General features: G+C 58.8%; 1 protein-coding gene and 1 long non-coding RNA gene across 3 annotated transcripts in view; one reads left to right on the top strand and one right to left on the bottom strand.

Annotated features, from left to right (window-relative positions):
- The window catches only part of LOC140706444 (uncharacterized), a 17,322-nt gene extending 12,264 nt beyond the window's left edge, over positions 1-5,058 (bottom strand). For both annotated transcript variants that reach the window (XR_013544517.1, XR_013544516.1), the window contains exon 1: positions 4,088-5,058. This is a non-coding gene — a long non-coding RNA (uncharacterized LOC140706444). The remainder of the gene's footprint in view (positions 1-4,087) is intronic.
- On the top strand, positions 2,600-19,772 carry LOC110086223 (protein-glutamine gamma-glutamyltransferase E). Its single transcript, XM_020807030.3, has 13 exons — positions 2,600-2,706; positions 5,053-5,220; positions 5,470-5,703; positions 6,984-7,102; positions 8,061-8,189; positions 9,379-9,556; positions 10,224-10,359; positions 10,871-10,974; positions 13,994-14,239; positions 15,443-15,742; positions 16,567-16,724; positions 17,106-17,239; positions 19,503-19,772. Exons 1-13 carry the CDS (start codon positions 2,700-2,702, stop codon positions 19,648-19,650), a joined length of 2,061 nt encoding a protein of 686 aa, XP_020662689.3. The 5' UTR covers positions 2,600-2,699; the 3' UTR covers positions 19,651-19,772.
- Positions 19,773-20,900: the final 1,128 nt, after the last annotated feature.

Below are 20,900 nucleotides of genomic sequence, written 5' to 3' on the forward strand. Positions count from 1 at the left end.
GCCAGCAAGGAGGAGGGCCAAGGAGCACTGGAAGGACGGGGCCTGTCCTTCCTCCCCTGGCACCAAGTCTTCCAGACTCACAGAGGCCCCTCCTCATTCTAGAAGGGCAGCTGCAGGCCAGCACCCACAGCAGGTGGCTTTGGAGCCGTGCCAGGCAACAGCCCCTCTAACCCAGGGGGAAAGGAGCAGCACGGCCCTCTGCCCTGCTCCGCCCAGCCGCCTCGTGCCGCGACTGCAGCCAAGACTGTGCTCACCACCTGAGTTCCGTCCCAAGAGGTTCAGGTCGCCGGCTCAAGGTCAATGCAGCCTTCCATCCTTCCAAGGTGGGCAAAAGGAGTACCCAGCTCATGGGGCGTGTGTGAGGAGGATATGTAGCCTCCGTCTGTAAACCACCCAGGAAGTGTTTTAATCCATACGGGGCAGAATATAAGCAGGGCACTTTGCTTTGCTGGTAGCTCGCGGGTGCAGCAACCAAGGCCAGACGGCACCAGGGCTCCAAGCGCCTCTCCCACCACGGGCACGGCGCGGCCGATCCGGGCAGAGGTCGGCCAGTCCAGACAGGTTTCCCCATGGGGCTGCGGGTGATGCCTGGGGGCAAGAGGCATGCACCACCCTCTCGGCAGAGCGCCTGCTGCTGTCCCTGACCCCTCCCTCCGAAGCGCTGCTGAAGGCACCCTGCTGCTGCTGCTGCTGCTGCTGCTGCCGCCGCAGAGGGGGATCGTTTCCACACTGCCTGTCCCCAGGCGCTCTCTTGCCTGTGCGCATGTGAAACCCGAAGGATCCAGATTTCCTGGTCAGGACGTTTCGGTCACGAACAGCTGCAGGTGAGGGTGTGACGCCTGCGTGACACCCAGTTCCCTTTGGCCTCTCGAGCCACTCAGAAGGACGGAGGCAGCCGCCCAGGAGAGCAGCCTGGAGGCCAGCCAGGCCGAAGGAAGCGTGAGCAAGAAGAGCCCTCCCTGACCTCTTCCTCTCAGGCCTGGCTCAAGCCTGTGGAGCAATCCCGCAAAAAGGGGAAAAAGCTGTGCCAGGCACGAAAACATCTTGAAAGAAGCTGCAGAGGGCGGAAGAGCGTGGCATGTACGCCACGTGCAAAAGCAAGGGCTGATGAAAGAAAGTCCGGAATCCATGTTGGGGGTGGGGAAAGGCGGGTCGGGGGGGGCAGGGAAGAACCTTTGGCTTAGGCTAAGGGAGGCTTTCTTGGTAGCTCACCGTTCTCCTTGAAGGAGGCAAGTGGTGCATCATGGGTACAGTCCACAAACTGGCCACGTGAGGTGCACATGCTCAGAGGTGCCCACCTGTCCCCTCCTCCCCTGTCTTTTCCCCAATGCGGAGAAAATGGACAAAATGTGGCTCCAAGGGGGCTCAGGCTTTTGTAGGAATAGCCAGCACCAAACAAGCGACGTGACTGTTTTCCATGCGATGGTCTCGGATGGGGACCAAGAGGAGCTGCTGTTGCCTCGATGGTCCGCTTGTAGGACCTGCTCTTTAGAGAGGGTGGTGGCCCAAGAGTGCTTGCCAGAGAGAGAGAGCGAGAAGGGTGTCCCTAGGGCCTGGTGGAGGGAGTGGGAGAACAGGCCTTCCCCTCTCTGGGTGGTCCCCAAGGCCCTCAGCTCGAGAGAGGGAGCGGACGCCTTCCCAGCTGGGCCAGGAGGCCTCCCCCCCCGCCCCCCCGCCCCCGGGGACGTCTGCAAAGCAAGCGGCTGAGCTTCAGAAGGTTGCTGGTGAGTCCAGCAAAGGGCCGGTCAGGGACGCCGGGGGGGCTCAGCACAGCTGGTTGGGACGAATGGTGAGTCCTTTGCCCACCTGGCCTTCCCAGCTCCTCTGGGGCCCGGGCATGGCCACTGCCCTAAGGCCCTTCCTCGTGCCCCTTCCTTTCAAGGGAAGGCCTTCCCTTGACCCCAACGCGCCCACGGCTTGGACAAAACACTGGACTGCGGGCGCCCCACCCTTTGCCAGAAGGGGCACCTCCCTTCCGTCTCCTTGGCCGCCATGACCAAAGGCTCAAGGAAACCCCCGACTTGTGCTGCCTGAGAAGCCGCTCCGCCCTGGCAGCCCCAGCAGTGACAGCAACCGCTGGGACGCGATGGCAGGACAGCCTGGCATCCTGCTCCTGGAGCCTTTTTGCCCAGCCAAGCTTTTGTCCAAGCCCTGCCAGCCACGGGGCGGCGGCGGGGAGGGGGGGGGATTGCCTCCACTGAGCTCTCTTTAAAGGCTGTTGCCACCATTTCCCTTGCACTCTCTTGGGGCTCCACAGAGACTCAGGGCAATTTTGGGCCCCTTGGTGAGTTGTCGGGGAAGGTGATCCACCTGCTTGCCTACTGAGCCAGTTGGGCCCTCCTCCTCCTCCTCCTCCTCCTCGGAATGAGTCCCTGCACTGAAACTCTCTTGCCACATCCACCACATCAGCCTCCCAGGCGTGAAGGAGGGCCAGCCACTCTGTTCTGCCCTCCTCTTGCACAAGGACGGATCTTCCAAGACAGCCACCTTTCAGAAAAGCTGCTCCTGGAGTGACCCATGAACCTGCCCGCCCACCTGCTCCTCCCCTCCCCTCCCTGTTTGGGCTCAGGCAGAAGAGGAAGGAGAGCCCTCCCTCCCTCCCTTGGAGTTCCATATAAGTGGCCTGCAAGTCCCTGGGGAGCTTCATCCTGTCACAGGCAGCTGCCCAGAGGACCCGAGGACCCGAGAAGCAGAACATCATGGATGGTAAGGAGGAGGATTGATGATGATGGTGATGATGATAGTTATTACTACTATTCTGAATATTCTGACTTATTTCTGTAGCACCCCCTTTGTGCACCATACCATTAATATGAACCAGACACTGAAGAGAAAGGATTAATAAGCCGTTAAGGAGATTAGAAAGAATAGCTCTATAAAAGCCCATTCAAAGCCTCACTAATCTCTTCACACCTTTTCTGAAAACCAAGCAAGAGGAAGGAAGGAAGGCAGATGTGACCCCAGAGGGGGAGCCTTCCACCCTTTGAGGGGACCCCCCCAAAAAAGCCCCTTCCCAAGCCCTTGCCAGCCCGTCGGCAGGGTCCCCAGGAAGGCCACAATTATGGGGTGACGCCTTCCTTGACCAGCGCTTCCCTTCTTTCACCAACCCCAAGAGCTGTTGGCCTTCAGAGGTTAAGAAGGCCCCTTAGAGGGAGTCCAGAGGGCAGCCATCAAGCTGTGCCCGTCCACCCCTGGCTAGGGTTCAGCAGGGAGGACCATGCGGGGCAGCAGTTGGCCACCTGGCTGCTACCTTTCGCTTCTGCAGAGGCTCCCAACACCCACCACCACCACCACCACCAACAACAACAACAACAACAACAACGGTAGCTCTGCATAAAGTGCCCGGCATTAATCTAAACCTGCGTAACTGGCTCCAACTCTTCAGACCAACTCAGGAAGGAGGAGGGCTCTGCCCACCCCCTGAGTGGAAGGTTACAAATGGAAAACACGCAAGGCCATTGGGGGGGGGGGGTCCGCTTACTGGAGGCACCTGGCAGGGGAGGGGCAGCAATCTCCCTAAAAGACATCTCCTGCTGGAGCAGCCAATGCGAGGCGGGAGGTGGGTTGGGGGCGAGGGCGAGGGTAACCGGCAGGTCTCTGTTGTGACCTTCGGAAGAGCCAAGGCAGCAAACAGAGACCCCTTCCTCCCAAACAGGCAGAGTCCCGGCTGGTAACACCTCCATCTTATCAGCTGATTTGGGTGGGGGTGGGCTTCTGCAAAAATGGGGGTGTGAGAGACAGCCGTTGTTTCACAGACTAGCTGGGCGTCCCGACAAGCCTGTAGGGAAGAACGAACTTGGCTGTAAGGAGAGACCAGGTGGAATCGCCCCCCCCCCACTGCCCAGAGTGAAGCCCTGGGGTGGGGGTGCCTCACCTGACACTGGGGGTGGTGGTGGAAGGCAGGGCCAGGCACCCCAGGTTTCCAGTGCCGCATCAAATCAGCCGAAAGGGAGGACGTGGCTGATGGCCACAACGGGGGGGGGGGGGGAACCGGGGATTAGGGCGGCCCCGTCCCTGCCACACACACACAAACACTCTCTCCCCGCACATGTCCCTCCAGGTCCTCCCCCTTCTTTGTTCCACTCACCTTTTCGAGGGGCGTACCTGGCACACCTCTGCGTCCTCCCTTTGTGCCCAGCACGAGAGAGAGAGAGAGAGAGAAAGGAAAGATGGCTGGGGGGGGGCACCACATTCTTGGTGGCATGGAAGCGGCCACCAGCCTCCCGCGGCGATGCCAGTTGCAGGAAATGAGCCAGCGAAGCTCCCTCGGCGCTTCAGCCCCCTCCTCGGTCGGTGACCCGGGGCTGCTGGCGGGCCAAGACGCGCGGCTGCTCCCGCCTGAGCCGGAGGGGCCGTGGGAGCGGCAGGGGCGCTTCCCCGTCGGAACAGCCGCGGCCACTGACCGGAGGGAGGCGGCATCTGCAACGGGGCGCCTGCAAGCCCGCACTCGTGGGTCTGGCACCTCCGGCTCGGCCCCCACGCACCCACCCGCCCCCTTCCGCTGGGCATCCCCGCAGAGGTCAGACCCTTCGGCCAAGGGGGGGGGGAGCGCCAAATCTGCAGGTTTGACAGAACCCGGAACAAAGTGGGGTGGGGTGGGGGTAAGCAGGGGGCGGCTCCTTCCCTGCCCTCCAGCTGATCGCCGAGCCCTGCTTTGGAGGAGCCCCACCCGCCTGTGACCTCCGCAAGCGGTTGCCGAGCCCCGGTCTCCCAGCGCAGGGATCGGAGGCTCAGGACGGGGTTCTGCTCGGCCTGGTAATTGGGCGTTGGTCGATCAGATGCTTGTTCGATTCCCAGCACGGTGTGGTAGGCAGAGTGATGGATTAGGACTCTGGAGAGCAGGGTTCGGATCCCCACCTGGCTCTGGAAACTCACTGAGGGAGTGGAGCTTGTCAAGCCACTCCTTAAATAAATCACTTACTGTACCTTGAAAGCCCTGTTAGGGAGCCCGCCCTGGTTGAGCAAACCCTCCCCTTCTGGGTCTTCGTGTAGGGGCAGCGGCTGGCCGGCCGCCGTCTCGGCGCCTCTGTTCCTCCGCTCACTCTTTTGCAGCTGTGCCAAAGATCGATTGGAAACTGAAGGAAAATGGCCGTGGCCACCACACGGATTCCTACCAGGGCACGGAGCTGGCGGTGCGCCGAGGCCACCCCTTCGTGATCTCTTTGGACTTCGGTGGAGCTGCTCCGGCTTCGAACAGCCTCACCTTCACCGTAGAAACAGGTAGAGCCCCCCCCTCCCTCCATTCCTGAAGGGAAGCCGCCTCCGGGCCCCTCTCCGGGGGTGGGTGGGGGGCTTCCCGCTCCTTCCCGCCTCTAAGCCGCACGGGACACCTCCACGGACGGGGTCTCCGCCTAAGGAGGCCGAGGCGGGCCGCTCTCGACGGGGCGCCGGCCGCTGATCACACCGCCGCGGCGCGCCTCGAAATCCGCTCCTCGCCTTGGCCCGACGCTGCCCGCGCTTCCTTTCCAGGGTCGACTCCAGCGCTGCAGGCAAAGACCAGAGTCTCGTTCGGCATCTCCAGCGCATCCAGTGACGGCTCCTGGGGGGCAGTTCAAGCCCCCTCTGCGTCCTCCGGTTCCTTGAGCGTCTCCATCTCCAGCCCGGCCAACGCGGTCATCGGGCGCTACCGGCTGGGCCTCAAGGCCGGCTCCGCTTCCTCCATCCTCGGCACTTTTGTCTTGCTGTTCAACCCGTGGCTGTCAGGTACACGGCGGCGGCGTGTCCCCCCCCCCCCGCGACCAGGAGCCCCTCCGAGAGAGCGGCAGCCCAGGCTGCGCGGTTGGCCCTTCCAGGCCTGCCGGGAGACTCCTGATACCCCCCCCCCGCCGGGCTGCGGGGCTGGGGCGTGGGGAGCGAGGAGGAGAGGCTGGAGAGGTGGGAGGGCTCTGGAAGGGGAGGGGGAGCCCCAGCATCCCTGGCCCAAGAGCAGGTGAGAAAGTCCCGCCTGTACTGTATGGGGCTGAGGTTTGCTGTGGGGCCACGCGGACCTCCGTCGGGAGCCAGCCCCGCCAGTTCCCTGGCCAACAGCAGCCATTGCGAGATGGCACTTCCCTCTCTCTTATGGGAGCATCTAGGAACTATGGGGGGGCAAGGGGGGGTCAGGAAGGCCGTTGCTCCGCAACGTGGCCGAGTCTACAGCGAGCAGCTCCCTCCGATGCACGCCTCCTCTGAGCCCTGCCTGCCCCCCCCCCCCCCCGTCCAATGCAGCCCGACTGGGCTGGAAGTGATTTCCAACAGGAGAGCATCTCCTCAGAGGGGAAATGTTTTAGACAACAACAACAACAACAATAACAGTGCTCATTTTTGCACCAACCTGTATGCAAATTTATCCAAGAATATGATGCATCCTTGTTGGCTGCTGGCATGTTTCTTAACAGTCAGCTGGTCGTCCTGTGCTTCAGCTGCAGCTGTTTGGGTGTGAGTGTGCGGTTGTGTGGCTGTGTGTACAGGCGGGCTTTGCTTCCCAAAAGAAAAAGGCAATGAAAGGCTTTATTGTGAGCAAATTGCAGCCACCTTGAAGGGGGAACAAGAGCTCTTTCTCCAAATCCCAGTGCAGACCTTGGGTCCGACGGCCAGCACCCCAGTTTATGGAACTGGGGAAAGGAGGGCTCTCAGGTGATGAAGAAGTCTTCCCCCTCCACCCCCACCCCCCACAGCCCTGGGGTCAGTCGGTCAGTCGGTCTGAGGAGACTCATCCCCATTTAGGTCTCACTCTTCTCCTCCCTCCCCCCCCGCCCCAATTTGGTCCCAAATCACTTCCCTTCCTGGGTGTGGGTGGGAATCTCTCCACTGGAAAAACCCTGACATGCAATCCTCCCCCCCCCCCGAAGGGCCTTGGCAGGGCGTGTGGGAGCGTCTCCCTCCCTCTGGGCAAACGAGGCCAGGGAGTGGCCAGGAAGGGGAGGGGGGCTCAGAACCCACCCCCACCCCCCACCATCCAGAGGTCCAGCTCGGCAGCAACCTGTCTATCCTTCGGCCTGCAGCGGACGAGGTGTTCCTCCCTAAAGAGGCCGAGCGCCAGGAGTATGTCCTCTCCGAGTCCGGCGTGGTCTTCGTGGGCAGCGCCAACAGCATCAGCCCCCGCGGCTGGGACTACGGGCAGGTAAGGGCTCGCTGTGGAGACTCCGGAGGAGAGGGCTGGGCTGGGCTGGGCTGGGCGATACTCTCCTCTTGAGCCGCCGCCCCCCCCAAGAGAGCAGCCTGAGCCCCCACCCAGGGTTCCTGTACTCTTTGGGGCTCCTTGGCACCCTCCCCACCATAGGTGCCTGTTGCGCCACCTGGCCTTGGATCGGCTGCATGTGCATGTGTTTCATTGATTGCAACAACTTTAATGTATTGCATTTATTTTATCACAAATTGCACTGGGTGACCCAGTGAGAAAGAAAGGGTTAAAAAAGGTGGAGGCTTTTTTTAAGTAAAGGCATCATAATAAATATGTTATGGAAGAAGGGGAAATGACAGCTGGGCCTGAATTGTGTGCTTTATGCTATTCCTCGAGTATTTTTTGTGAACTTGAATGACTCCAGGACAAAGAGGATCTGCGGGGGGGGGGGGAAGAGGGGGAGCCCCCATTCTGCACAGCTGAGGCAAGCCTTCTTTTCAGGCAGTGAAAAGCCTGCCTGCGAGTGGGGTTTTGGTGCCTTCCTTTCTCTGAGGGGACTATGCAGACGAGAGGCTTAAACCTCTCTCCCCTCCATTCCCGCCACCCATCCCCTGCCCATAACTTTGGGGACATGCATACAGTAAGCAAGTGCCAGCCAAGGAAGCAGTGTTCCTGTGGCTCTTCTGGAAAAGGAAAAGCAGAAGAGTGGGTGGCAGGCCCTGGAGGGAGGGAGGGAGGGAGGGAGGGAGGGAAGGCGGTCTGAAGAAACGCTAGGGGGGCCAGAGCATGAACAGGTCCTGCCGAGAAGGTGCCCCAAGAGGAAAGAGCACCCCCAGGAAGGGGCTGCACGTGGAACCCCTTGGAAGAGAGGGGCCTCCGTCCCACCAGGCTCAACAGGGAGGTATCTCAAGAAGGTTCTCTCTGCCGCCGCTTGCCTCATACGCCCCTCTGCCTGTAGTTTCAAAAAGGTATTCTGGATGCCTGTCTCGCCATGCTGGACCGGAGCTTAAACCACCGCAAAGACCCAGCTGCTGACTTGCGCCGCCGAAATGACCCCAAATATGTTGGACGGGTGCTCAGTGCGATGGTAAGGAAAGGCTCACCTTAGTCCACTTTCGTCCCCCCCCCCCGAGGGAGGGAGGGAGGCAGGCAGGCTTAGCTCAAGCAACAACCGCAACAGCTCCTGCAGTGGCAGGTGCCATCCTGGCCTGGGAAGGGAAGTGGAAAAGACCAAAGCCACCCGCCAGGACAGCTGCTGCAGGGCGGTTGGGGATGCATGCCCTTGGCCCCCGAGTGCCCTCCTTCCCCCGGACGGGCACCACTCAGGAGGCAACGTAATGGGCCCCGGAGGAAGCAGCGAGGAAGCAGCTGGGGAACCCAACCAGCTGGAAACCCGTGGGAAAGCATTCTTTAGAGCGGCTCACATTTCCCAGCGATCGCCAGGATTGGATCCAGGCCACATTGAATTCCACTCATCCGGAAGGAATGAACCCAGCGAGGCCCTTCGCTGGGTTGTGCCGTCCCTCTCTTGCCAAGCCTGGGTCTCTCTGAACTGAGTCCTGCAGAGCCAGGCTGGGCCCTCCCTGTGAGCCTCCAGAAGGCCATCATTTCAGAGAACTAACCCCCACCTCCCTGCAGACCCTCCCCACCACCGAACGGAGTGTTCAAGCTACAGGCAGGCAAGGTCCGCCTCTCAGATTTCATGCTGGGGTGAAGGTCCATTCATGAGGCCAGAAGCAGATCCTCAAATGAATCCCAAAAACCTCTCCTAGGTTGGAAATCTCTCCTTTCCATGACCAGTTGGGACAAATTTTGGGTGCATTTTGACATTCAGCAGCCCAGCCCTAGAGAAACTGAATTTAGCGGAGGTAGGCTTGTGTCCTGTAAAATCTAGCACTTCCAGAGAGATCTGTTTTGCTAATGAGACAGTGCCTGGGTTTGTTCATGAACAAATGGCAAAAGCTTGCTGTCTCTTTATCTTCACCATGTGCTAACATAAGTTCTGACTTATGTTTACCATTTTCATGGTATTCTAGGTAGAAAATACTCAGAAGTGGTTTACCCTGCCCTTCTGGGACTGTACATCTTGCCCAAGGCCACCCAGGCTGGCTCTTCTCCCAGGAGGCACGGCGGGGGGGGGGGGAGCTGAGCCCCCAGCTTCTGGCTCTACAGTCAGATACCTAACTCACTGAGCAGTCCAGCCATCTTGTAATAACAATGAAATGTGCATCTGGAAAGGTCCTCCGTGTGTGCCTGATGACTTGGCTTTTTCCCAGGTTAACAGCAATGATGACAATGGGGTGTTGCAAGGAAATTGGAGCGGGAATTACTCGGGGGGAGCGAGCCCAGGCAGCTGGTCAGGAAGTGCTGACATCCTGCAGAAATGGAAGGCCTCCGGATTTAAACCGGTCCGGTACGGACAGTGCTGGGTCTTTGCAGGCGTGTTGAACACAGGTATGGCTTCATGGGGGGGCCGAAGGGATCCATTTCGGTCCGCCTTGCAGCCTGGGTGCAGAACTGAGATTCCTTTGGGCAGAGGGTCTATGTCAGGGTTGGGGAGGGGGAAATACAGCCCTTGGCATTTCTCCAAGGCCTCTCAGTGGCTTTTGAGGCCACCTGGACAGCAGTAGGGATGCGCAGGTTGGCTGGTGGCTCCTTGGCTGTCCTGGGGCTCAGAGGGCAGCTGCTTGGCTCTGACGGGCAGAGGCCGCGTGGCTTCTTCTGGCCTGGGCTTTATCTCAGCCTCCAGGGTCTTGGCATAAGGAAGGCTCTGGAGGGTGTCCTCCCTGCCGGCCAGAGGGGCTAACCGATGCCCCCCCCCCCCGTCATGGCAGCGGAGCTTCCTTCCTTTGCTGGGCAGCTGAACCTTCAGCAGGCAGGCCAGGTGGCCCCTTTGTGAGTCAGCGGCAGCCACCCCGAAAGGGAGCAGAGCGGGCACAGCCGGCCTGGGCCTCCGAGGCCTATGGGGGTGGCAGGCCCTCCCTTGCTGCCCAGCCTGGCAGGACGGCCTTTGCGCCCACCTTCAGCAGAGGTGCCCCAGAGGGAATGGCTGGCCAAGCAGCCAAGCTGCCCTAGGCCCCGGCGGGTTCCCCCGTTGGCACTCGGCCTCTCTTCCTCTTAGCCCTCCGATGCCTCGGGATGCCCGCTCGCACCATCTCCAACTTCAACTCTGCCCACGACACCGACCAGACCCTGACGATCGATGTCTACTATGATGATTCTGGAAACCCCCTGAACATCACGTCGGACAGCATCTGGTAACTCCTCTGGGCTGTTTCCGTCTGTGGCACGTTGGTGGCTGCTGAGCCTTGACCACACACCAGCTGCCCTTCTGCCCAGAAGGGGAGGGCAGGCCAGCGAGGGAAATGGGGCACCACACCTGTGTCCGCTGGGCAGGTGTGGGGGGTCTTTCTTTCCTCGACCCCCATCATCTCCTTCCCCTTGCTCTGTATCTGCCTGCGTGGGTGTCTGCACGCGCATGTCCACGTGGCGTGTCCTCCTGTGAGAAATACATACGCCCTGGGGGCACCAGGAGGCCGGGCTTCTTGGTGGTTCTTTGTGCCCCTGTGGACCCTGGTGGGCCAAGAGGCTCGCCCAGCAAGGTCAGGCCTCCTCATCCCCCCCTTCCCACAAACCGGACCCCCACACACCCACCCTGGGCCTGCCTGAACGCTGACTCTGCCAGCTCCCTCAGGATAAGAGGACACAGACTGTGCCTGCTCTGCTCTCGTGGCAAGCCTCAGTGCCACGCTCCCTTCTCCCTTGTAGGAACTTCCATGTGTGGAATGAAAGCTGGTTTGCTCGATCCGACCTCGGGTCCACATACAACGGGTGGCAAGTTTTGGATGCAACTCCTCAGGAGAGAAGTACAGGTACAGGACCTTCTGTAGGTGGTGGTGTGTGTGTGTGTGTGTGTGTTGGCTTGTGACTAGCCTTGGTCGCAGGATCAAGGAAGGTCATGTGAAAAGGGGCCAGGGCAGCCCTCGGGAGCAGAGGCTCTGCCGTGCAGATGTGACCCTCCTCTCTCTGGGCTGTGCTGGGAATGGAACTCAGTCTGTTCTTGCTGTGACCAAGTAGCTCTCTGCTGCTGCTGCTGCTGCTGCTGCTGCTGCTGGGATAAACCCAGGGTCCACAGTAGCCAGCCCTGCAGATGCAGTTGGTTTCTGACCTCCATCAGCCCCAGCTAGGATGGGCAATGGCCTGGGATGCCAAGAGTGGTGGCCCAGTACCATGTGGAGGGAGGGAGGGAGGGAGGGGGGTTACCCCCTCCTGAATCCATGAAGCCAGTCTGAATAAAATCTTCTTTGGGGGTGCGGCTTCTGTGAATGCCCGGGAGTTTTGGGGCGAGCAGTGCAGCTGCCATGCTCACGGGTGAGCCTTGAAATCCTCATTGAGGGGGAGATCTGGTAAGAGAAGGCAAGGAGCCCCTGAAGGTTTTCTCCACATGGGGTGGATGGTGGCAAAACAGGAAGCGTGGTTCAGTGGGCACCACGTGAGCACTATGAGGGTGGCAGAGTAGCCATCCACGTCCATGTTTCTGTGGGCCGCATAGCCGCTGTACTGCAGGACATGGTGGGAGAGGCTGACTGTGCTCCCAAGGTCTTCAAAGACCTCTTGTGCGTGGACGCACCCTGGCCGGTGCTGTGCGTCTCCAGAGCAGCACTTCTGTGGGTCCCAGTGAAGGGTCCTGCTGTGCCACAGGCGGCAGCGGGGGGTGGGCAGAGGGGGTCCTCTGGAACAGGGGGGAGGGAGAAAGTGTTGCTGCACCCCCACCCCCACCCCACCTCCTCTCTCAGCCCTTGCCATTCGCCTCCCCGCTGCCCGGTAGCTGCCGTTTGCCGTCCGTGGCCCCAGCAGCATTCCTGCCGGTAGGAAAACCTCCCTCCCACAAATAGAGCGAAGGAATCTGAGGGACCCTTTCAAGGCAAGGACTGGCCAGGAAAGGGTCCTTGCAGAGGCCAGAGAGATCGATGGAGACGTTGAGCCCGTGTGTGCTGCTGTGGGTTTTGAGCAGGCATCCTCATGCTGTCTTGGGAGGTGGTCTACTCAGGGACAGGAACGCGGAGAATGGCATCACATGCGCTCTGGACTGCAAGAGAGCGTTTTCATATGAGAAGCACCGCGGTACAATGAGCACAGGGATCAAACCGTTTTCGTCCAATAACTGTGAATCTTCCATGGTACATGTTGGGGTGTGTGTGTGTAGCATATTCTCTGCATCCACAAAGGACTGTGTCAATGCAACTCTCACTCTCTCTTCCCCCCCCCCTTCTCTCTTACTTTGGTTCCCACAACTCCACTCTGTAGCTTATGAAGTGACTTCCAACTAGCCCAGTTCTCAATGTGTTCAGGACTAGACCTTCCTGAGGTCTCTCCTATTTTAAGAGGTGGCAAGTTTGTTCTTTCCTGGCTTTATAATCCTGGCTTTTTCAGATGTTCTCTTAAGATTCACAGGACAGGCAGGATGGCAGCCAAAGAGCAGATGTGCATTTGATACTGATTGTCTGAGCCTTTCCCTGTTAGCTGCCGGGTGCAATGCCTGCCAGGTACTATAGTTGATCCTATCAACAACAGGGATTGGTTTCAAGCATCCAGTTATAATCCTACAGATTTCACTGAGTGCTACATCTAACGGTTTTGCACAGGCTGAATGACACCACACTGAGCTGATGTATTTGCCAAGTTCTTTGTGTTTGTGGCTGTGTGTCCCAATGGGTTCTCAATAGTTTTCAAAGGATATTGTTCCTTGTGGAGATCTTTTGCTTTGTGTTTGACAGTGGTTTTTTATAGGTCAATGTTAGGATTCAAAGTAACTCCTAGGCATATGGGATAAAACCATTTTCTGGTTGAATGCCCTTCCAGGTAGCCTAACGTTTCCAAGATGCCTAATATAGGGAAAAAATCTATGACTTTGCAGACAGGTCTATATTGCTTTAGTTAGATTATAACCTTTGGTTGGATTATAGAATCTGTGCAAGAGTACTTTGATGCTGAACAAGGTCCTTGTAATAAATGTAGGATTTGTGCTGTACTGTCGTTCCCAGCTCTAAAAACTGGCCTCTTGTGGGACGAGGAGTGGTTTCACTGCTTCCACTGGAGGACCTGCAGATCGTTCTGTCCAGGACCGTCTCAAGAGGACAAAGCAGCGAGACTCAGCTGATGTTTTTGGGAGTCTGTGGGTTCTTGGCAACTTCTCATGTCTTTCCCCAAATTTTCAGAATTCTGTGAGAGTAGAGACAATTATTAAAGAAATCAAAGAGGCCTTTTTATTACCCTGCCAAAGTGTTTTATCTGTTCTATGCTGATGAGTTGGTGCATTTGGGGCCCGTGTTCCATATTTGGAATTGGGGTACAGACTGACCGCGGAATAGCCGCGTTGGAAAGGGGCCTCTGAGGGCCCTCGAGTTCAAACCCCCCCCCCCGCTCCATGCTGACCTCTGGCACTGTTTCGCTACTAGGCTCACTGACAGGTATCAAGTCTGGGTTATGACCGTGTTGCCATCTTCCGCCACTAAAAGATGGGGAGAGTGAATGCTGTCATGAATAAGGGCTACCTCGGATGTTTCCACCCATTCTTGCTTTGCTGTTCTGTGGTTGTCATTGAGTGCCTCTCCCCAGACACCCCTGTGGCACCTTCAATTCTTCAATTGCAACATGCAATTCTTGCTTATGGAAATTGCCTGGGGTTTTAAAGAAAAAGGCTGCGTTAGGTGATGTACAATTGGAGCATACCATGCATTTGACTCAGCTCCCCGGTTGCCCTTGGCTGTTTCTCTTGCCCGTCCTCCTCTTTCCTCTGGCCTCTTCCTGCCCAGGGCGACCCTTCTGCCCAACGGCTTCTCCTTGTGCCTCTGGCGTTGTGGACCTGGTTTCTCCTCTTCCACCATCCAGGTATATTCCAGTGCGGCCCAGCTTCCCTGATAGCCATCAAGGAGGGAGATGTGGATCAGGACTACGACTGCCCGTTTGTCTTCTCCGAAGTCAACGCTGACCGGGTGACCTGGACCTACGACACCAGAAGTGGGGAGAAGAAGAAGATCTACGCCGAGACCAGGACCATCGGCCAGTTCACGAGCACAAAGGCTGTCGGTAGCTTTGCCCGCCAAGACGTCACCGGCAACTATAAATACCCAGAAGGTACGGGGGAGAGAAGGGGACAAGCAGGCTCTTCAGGGATGGGGGTGGGGGCGGGGGCTTTGGGGACGAAGTTCCCTGGTCCAAGAAGAGGCAGAGCAGCTCCCTGACAGAGAGGACCTGAGAGTCAAGGGCCACCAAATGCGTACCTGGGGAGCCAACAGGTTTGGATCATGGGAGGGGGAGCTGAGGAGGTGGTCCTGGGCTGAGATGGGGAGGGGGAAACATGTGGCAGTAGGGGCTGGGGAAGGGGGGGAAGGGTAGGCCCTGGCAGGCCCTGCCCCTCCCACTTTTGGACACACACACACACACACACGGACAAACCGTCTTTCTTGGGGGCTGGGGGCTGAGGGGGGAGCAGTCCTCTTCCCAAGCCCGAGAGACCTCCAGCTCACCCTCTCCGGCTCACCCTCTGGGCGGAAGGGTCCTGGGCCAGATGGCCACTGGGTCAGCCTGGAGCCACTTCGGCTTCCCTGCCCCTTCCACCTGCCCAGCCCCAGGCAGGCGCCCTTCGCAGCCCTGCCTCGTCCACTGGGCTCGGCAGAGGGAACAGGAGGCGGGAGGCTTTCCCTGGCCGACAGCAGCACAGAATGAGGGGCCTCACGGCCACTGCCGGCATCCAGTCCTTTCTCCTCTTCAGCCGCTGGGAAGGGCCAAAGTGTGGGCAACCGGAGGGCGCTGGGGAAGGCGTTTGGGGACCTCTCTCCCACAGACCCACGGACCAAGCCGGAGGGCCTCTCTGCCTCCTTTGCTCCAGTGATGGGGGGGGGGGAATCTTCCACGTCTCAACCCATCTCTTCCCAAAGTAGGCCTGCTGTTGAAGCCCTCGGGCTGTGTGGGGGTCCAAGCAGCAGCTTCCTGCCAGGGAGGAAAGCAGAGCAGAAGGCAGCAGAGAGGGTGTCCAGGCAGCCCTCCTCCCTCCCATCCAGCCCCCCCAATAGTCCCGGTCGCTTGGCATGCAGGGGTGCAGGACCATGAGGCCATGGTGGTGTTTGAGGGCACCGCCAAGAGCAGGGAGGGGGGGCTCTGGAAAGGGCTGCCCTCAGGCAGGCCAGTGCCTGCCATCCCTCTCGGGCCCCAGCCCTTCATTCCCAGAGAGCGCCTCGCCTTTGCAGCTCCAGCCGGCCATGGGGAGGAGCAGGGCTTGGGGGCTGCTCAGGGGCCTCCCCCGTCCTGGCACGTTGCCCCCTGCACTGCCTCTTTCAGGTTCTGCCAAAGAACGGGAAGTGTTCAAGAAGGCCCGCGGCAAGCTGAACCTGAACACGCTGGACGCCACCTCCACCCAGCTGGCCGCAGCCAAGAAGCCCGACGTGGCCGGGAAGTTCAAGCTTCAGAGCCCCCCGCAGGTGGGCAAGGATGTCGACCTGGTCCTGCTCTTGACCAACGTGGCCGCAGCAGAAAGGAACCTGTCCACCAACATGACCGCCTGGACCATCATCTACACCGGCAAGCCTGTCCATGAGGTCTGGAAGAGCTCCATGAAAGTGACCCTTGGCCCCAAAGAAGGTGAGGTCCCAGGCCAGCATCCTGCTCTCCTCCATGGCCAGCCGGCTGGTTCTGGGGAGTCCCTTCCTCGGGTTGGGTGGTCTTTCCCTCGAGCGGTTACCCAGGTATCCAGTGCCTCCGGCCCACTCTTTGGGCAGGTGATGGATGACTGGCAGACCCTCCCCCCCCCTTTTTTTGTACAGAATTCCCTTTCCAGAATTCCTTTCCAAAGGAGGGTTGTTTTTTCAGCCTCTCAGGCTGATTTGTCTGTGAGCCCTTTGCCATTCTCCCCCCCCCCCGGCAAATTGGAACCGTAAGCTCCTGGGGTCAAACACACAGAGGAGCCTGTGTGCAGGACACCATGAAAGGTGGCTAAGCAAGGGCTGAACCTCCAGAGGAGGCGGAGGAGGCGGAGGAGGAGATGCAGAGCAGGGGTCCAGCTGGAGGCCTCTTTGCTGGAGAGAGCAAGGCCCTCCCCACCAGGGATTAACCAAATGTTTCGCTCCAGAGTACCCCGAAAAGGGAAACCCGTCAGGCTCCCAGGGCACACGGCTCCCCCTTTCCTTGCCTCCACACAGCCAGGGCTGTCATCCTCTCGCAGGGCCTCCCAGAGGTATTGGGCTGGTCCGTGGCAGAAACCAGGCGTGGCACCTCCTCCCCCTCCTCCTCCTCCTCCTCCTCCCCCCCCGAGCCACACCAGCTTCAGGGCTCTCCTCCTGTGGGGCCGCCTCCCTCCCCATTCGTGTTGCTGGCTGGCACCAGTAGGGCAGGGTCGCGGGTGGGCGATGCCCCGTGTGAAAAGCTTTGCCAGGCTCACCAACTGCATCCATTCTCTTGTCTTCCAGAGAAATCCATTCCTATTAAAATCTCCTACGCTGATTACCAGCAGCACCTGACGACAGACAACATGATCCGAGCCACGGCCGTCTGCCATATCGAAGAAGGCCACGATGCTCTGGTGGAGCGAGACGTCTCCCTCGACAACCCCAATGTCACTGTGAAGGTGACCCGGCCCTGACCGTCCCCTTTCTCCTTCCCTGCCAAGGAGGTCCTGCAGGCGCACAACGCTGAGTCTGGGGACGGGGAAGGAACCGCGAGAGCCAGTCGTCCCTTGGGTAGAATGGAGGGGGGGGCGCCCCCTACGTATATGGGTCTGCTTCCCTCCCTCCCACCCCTGCGTCGGTATCCCCGCTCTCCCCGTCTGGGACTGTAGCTGAGTGGCTTTGGCATATCCGGCTGCGGAGCCAGAGGCTGGGAGTTCGATTCCTCCCTGGGCCTCCCGGACAGGGGCTGGACCCGGTGCCGTTCTGCGGTTCTGTGCCTGCGGGGCTGAGGGGAAGTGTTTCGAGTGGCCTTCTCAACCCGCCTCTCCTCCTCTGGGCAGGTGCTGGGCCCGGCCAAGGTGGGCCAGGAAGTGAAAGTGGACATGGTCTTCACCAACCCCCTGGAGGAAGAGGTGAAGGACTGCGTCCTTCAGGCGGAGGGCAGCGACTTGCTGGAGACGAAGCTCAAGATCGAGTAAGTGCCAGGAGCCTTCGGGCTTGGAAGGTGGGGTGAGGAAGCCTCACTGACCCACACCTGCTCACTCACTGCTTTGGCCCCCGACATGGCAGTTGGGGGCCCTGCTCACACGGCAATGGGGCCCCTCATCAGGTCAGCCATCATCCTCTTGGCTGCCTTTTCACCCTTACTTTAGAAATGACGTAGGTTCCTTGAGTCAAGGACCTTTTGCTGGAGGTGCCAAACCCATTCCTGGGGGGTGTAAACCCACCTTCCTTCCTTCCCACCCACCTTGGGTGGGTGCTCTGATGAGGTGCTTTTGGCACTCCCTTCCCCCGGCCCACCCAGTGGCGTCTGCCCAGCGTGGTTCCTGCTGCTGCTCTTGCAGCTATGGCAGCATCAGCCCTCTGCCCTACCGTCACGCCCCACTTTGCCCCACTGAGCTGAGCCTTCCTGACCACCACTAGCCCTGAAAAATGGTTGTGGCACACTCTGCCTAAGCGTCAGTGCCAGACAAGATCTAAGGGGCTTCTTCAGGAAACTGGTGCCCATTCGGGAGTAGAAGAGAAACCCCCTCAAGGCAGACCAACCTCAAGGCAGAAGGAGCCACCCCGCGTGTGCCCCTCCCTTTGGCCTGTGCCAAGCAGAGGGTCTCGTTCTGCCAAAAATAAGAGGTGCTGCTGCAGCTGCTAATATATATATATATACCAGGAGGGCTGGGATGCATCCTGCACCGGGCAAACCTGAAACCACACCATCAGCACCTCCGTCCGCCTCCCTGAGGACCGGCCGCCCACTTTTGGTTTTCATTGACTGCACTTGAATCCTGCCTTTGTTCTCAAGGAGCGCTGGGTGTGGGTCCCGCTCCACCTCATGACACACCACCTTTGAGCAGCCGGGGGGGGGGGAGGGAGGAGTGAAAGCTAGCCTGGGGAAGGAGCTGGCCAAATCCGCCCACACGCCTGCCAAGCCCTTTCGGGATCCAGGGCTGCATGCATGCTGGTCGTAGCTCACGGGGGGGGGGGTGAGGCCTTCGCCTTGGCACACGAATGGGCATTGGGAGGCTGAATCCTTGCCCATGCTGTCTCCAGAGAGGTTTTGCAAGGACGCAGGGTCTGCAGCCACAGGCGGGGGTTGCTCCCCCGGCCCCACCCTCCGGCCCAGGGTAGGCCCAAGGTCTGCCCTGGTGTAAGACAGCTTTGCCCCACTCCTGTGCCCTTCACATCGCCCTTCCTCGGGCCCAGCTCGCTTGCTCAGTAGGGCAGCCAGGCCCACCGTGGGTCGCCTCCTTAGGATGGGCATCATCCCATTCATGGTTTCTCCGGGCTCCCCCCCCCCCACCTCCCCTTGTGCACAGCCAGGAAGAAGAAGTGGCCAGGCAGATCCTTGGCTCAAGAGGGATGAGCTGCGGATCTCTCCGGGCCCACCACGTCACTGAGAGCCAGCAAGGGCCCAGGACCGGAGCGCAGGGAGTGTGACGGGGAGACCCAGGTCTCATTCCCTCTCTCTCTCTCTCTCTCTCTCTCTCTCTCTCTCTCTCACACACACACACACACACACACACACACACACACACACACACACACACTCACACACACACACACACACACACACACACACACACACACACACACACACACACACACACACACACACACACACTCCCAGCCAGGTGATTGAAGGGTAGCCACGCTTCCTCAATATGGCCCAACTTGCAGGAGTGTCATGAATACAAAGGGGCAAATCCAGGGGTGTCCCCTTGCTCCCATAGAAGAGACGCGGGGAGTCCACAGGGCGGCTAGATTTTACGCAAGCAGGCGATTACCCCCTCCCTCAAGCAAACCCTCCCCCAGCCCTGTTGCCTCCTCCTCCTGAACCCAGGACAGGTTGCTTGCTCAGTCCGTAGGCCTTGCCACCGCTCTCCTGATCTTGGCCAAGGGGCCACATTTTTTGACAACCTCCTTCCTTCCCTTACCTGTGGATGGCATCTCTCTCTCTCTGTCTCTCTCTGTCTCTCTGTCTCTGTCTCTGTCTCTGTCTCTGTCTCTCTCTCTCTCTCTCTCTCTCTCTCACACACACACACACACACACAGAGAGAGAGAGAGAGAGAGAGAGAGAGAGAATGTATTTTCTGAGCTGCTGCTCCCTGAGCGCTCCTTCCGCCCTGAAGTTGGCTGCCCCAGCCAGGTGCCCCACCAGGTTGGCTGCCCCAGCCAGGTGCCCCACCCCACCCATGCCAGGAACCTCACCAGCCCCTTCTCTGTTTCTCCCTCTCCCCCAGTGTGCCACCTGTGAAGGCCAAGCAGAGCGCTCGTGTTCAGTTTGGGATCAAGCCCAGCAAGAGCGGGACCAAGCAGCTGCTGATCAATTTCTCCTGCAACAAATTCCAAGACATCAAAGCCTTTGAGATCATTGACGTGGCCAACTGAGTCCGGCAGCCCAGCAGAAGGTGGCCACCTGTCAGAGGTCCACCCCAGGCCCAACCTGTCACGTGAAGCATAGGAGCCCTTCTCCATGTCACCTTCTTCTAATACAGTTTTTTTTTCTTGCACTCCAACTGCATAGACTCTGGTTTTTGTGTCTGTTGTCTTCCTCAGAAAATGTTCGATGAAAATGTTGGCTGATGGGCAGCCATTGTACAAGGTTAAATTCACCCCTGGGCTTAATTAGCCAAGGAAGTCAAAACAAAGCTGGCAGCCTGGCTCTGCCTGGACCACAGTGGAATAGCTATGCCCTGCTTTTGGAAAAGGATCTTCTACAACTGGGAAAAGTGCAGAACAGGGAACAATCACGGGGCTGAAGCAACCCTGATATGGAGGGGAAAAATCACTTGTAGCGCTTAGGAAGAAAGGCAGTCACGGAGTCACGGCTCCCATGAAAAAGTGCCTGGTGGAGAAAGAGTGAGCCAGTGGAAGTTTTCCTCTCCCCTTCTCATCCCCTAGAGTGGAGTGGGGAGTGGTGGTTTTATTCGTCAAAGGTGAGTGGTGGGGGATCCGGAACAGACAGGAGATGGGACTGCTTCAGGCAGCATCTATGAACTTTAGGATTCACTGCCATATAACAAGTTGTTACCCAGCCAGCTGTAAAAGGGGATTAGAGTCATCCATCCATCCATCCATCCATCCATCCATCCATCCATCCATCCATCCATCCATCCATCCATCCATCCATCCATCCATCCATCCATCCATCCATCCATCCCACTTTGATCCTGCCCATCTAGTGGTGTTACGACTGCTCTGGGCAGCTACATACATAAACATAAAAACACCAACCTCCCCCACAACCAAACTTCTCAACAAAGACAGAAAATACCTAAAAAGAAAAATCACTTTCTAGAGACAGCAGACAGAAAGCAAATTCAATGTAACAACATAATAAGGTATCACTCAAGGAGGATGTCCTGAAAAGCTTCTCTAAAAAGCAGCACCTTGACAGATTTTCTAAACACTAGGAGGGAGGGGCCTGGCACGCCTCTGCCAGCAAGGTGTGCCATAAAGTAACAGCCCCCCCTGAGAAGACACAGTTCCTAGTTGTTGAGATCCAGACCTCCCTTGGGGGGGGGGGGAGGCAGAAGCATCATGCTTTACATGGAGTGGGTGGCACAGGCAGCTGGAGTCTGGAGGGAGGCATGAACGCACGCGCGCATGCACGCACGTGCACACACACACAAAAAACC

The sequence above is a fragment of the Pogona vitticeps genome, chromosome 4 (genome assembly GCF_051106095.1).
Source record: "Pogona vitticeps strain Pit_001003342236 chromosome 4, PviZW2.1, whole genome shotgun sequence".
Classification (NCBI taxonomy): Eukaryota; Metazoa; Chordata; class Lepidosauria; order Squamata; family Agamidae; genus Pogona; species Pogona vitticeps.

Excerpts from the sequence above, each read along its gene's own strand:
- LOC110086223 (XM_020807030.3), top strand. Across the intron at positions 7,103-8,060 it reads GCGGCTGGGACTACGGGCAG|TTTCAAAAAGGTATTCTGGA; the intron begins GTAAGGGCTCGC and ends CTCTGCCTGTAG. Across the intron at positions 8,190-9,378 it reads GACGGGTGCTCAGTGCGATG|GTTAACAGCAATGATGACAA; the intron begins GTAAGGAAAGGC and ends GCTTTTTCCCAG.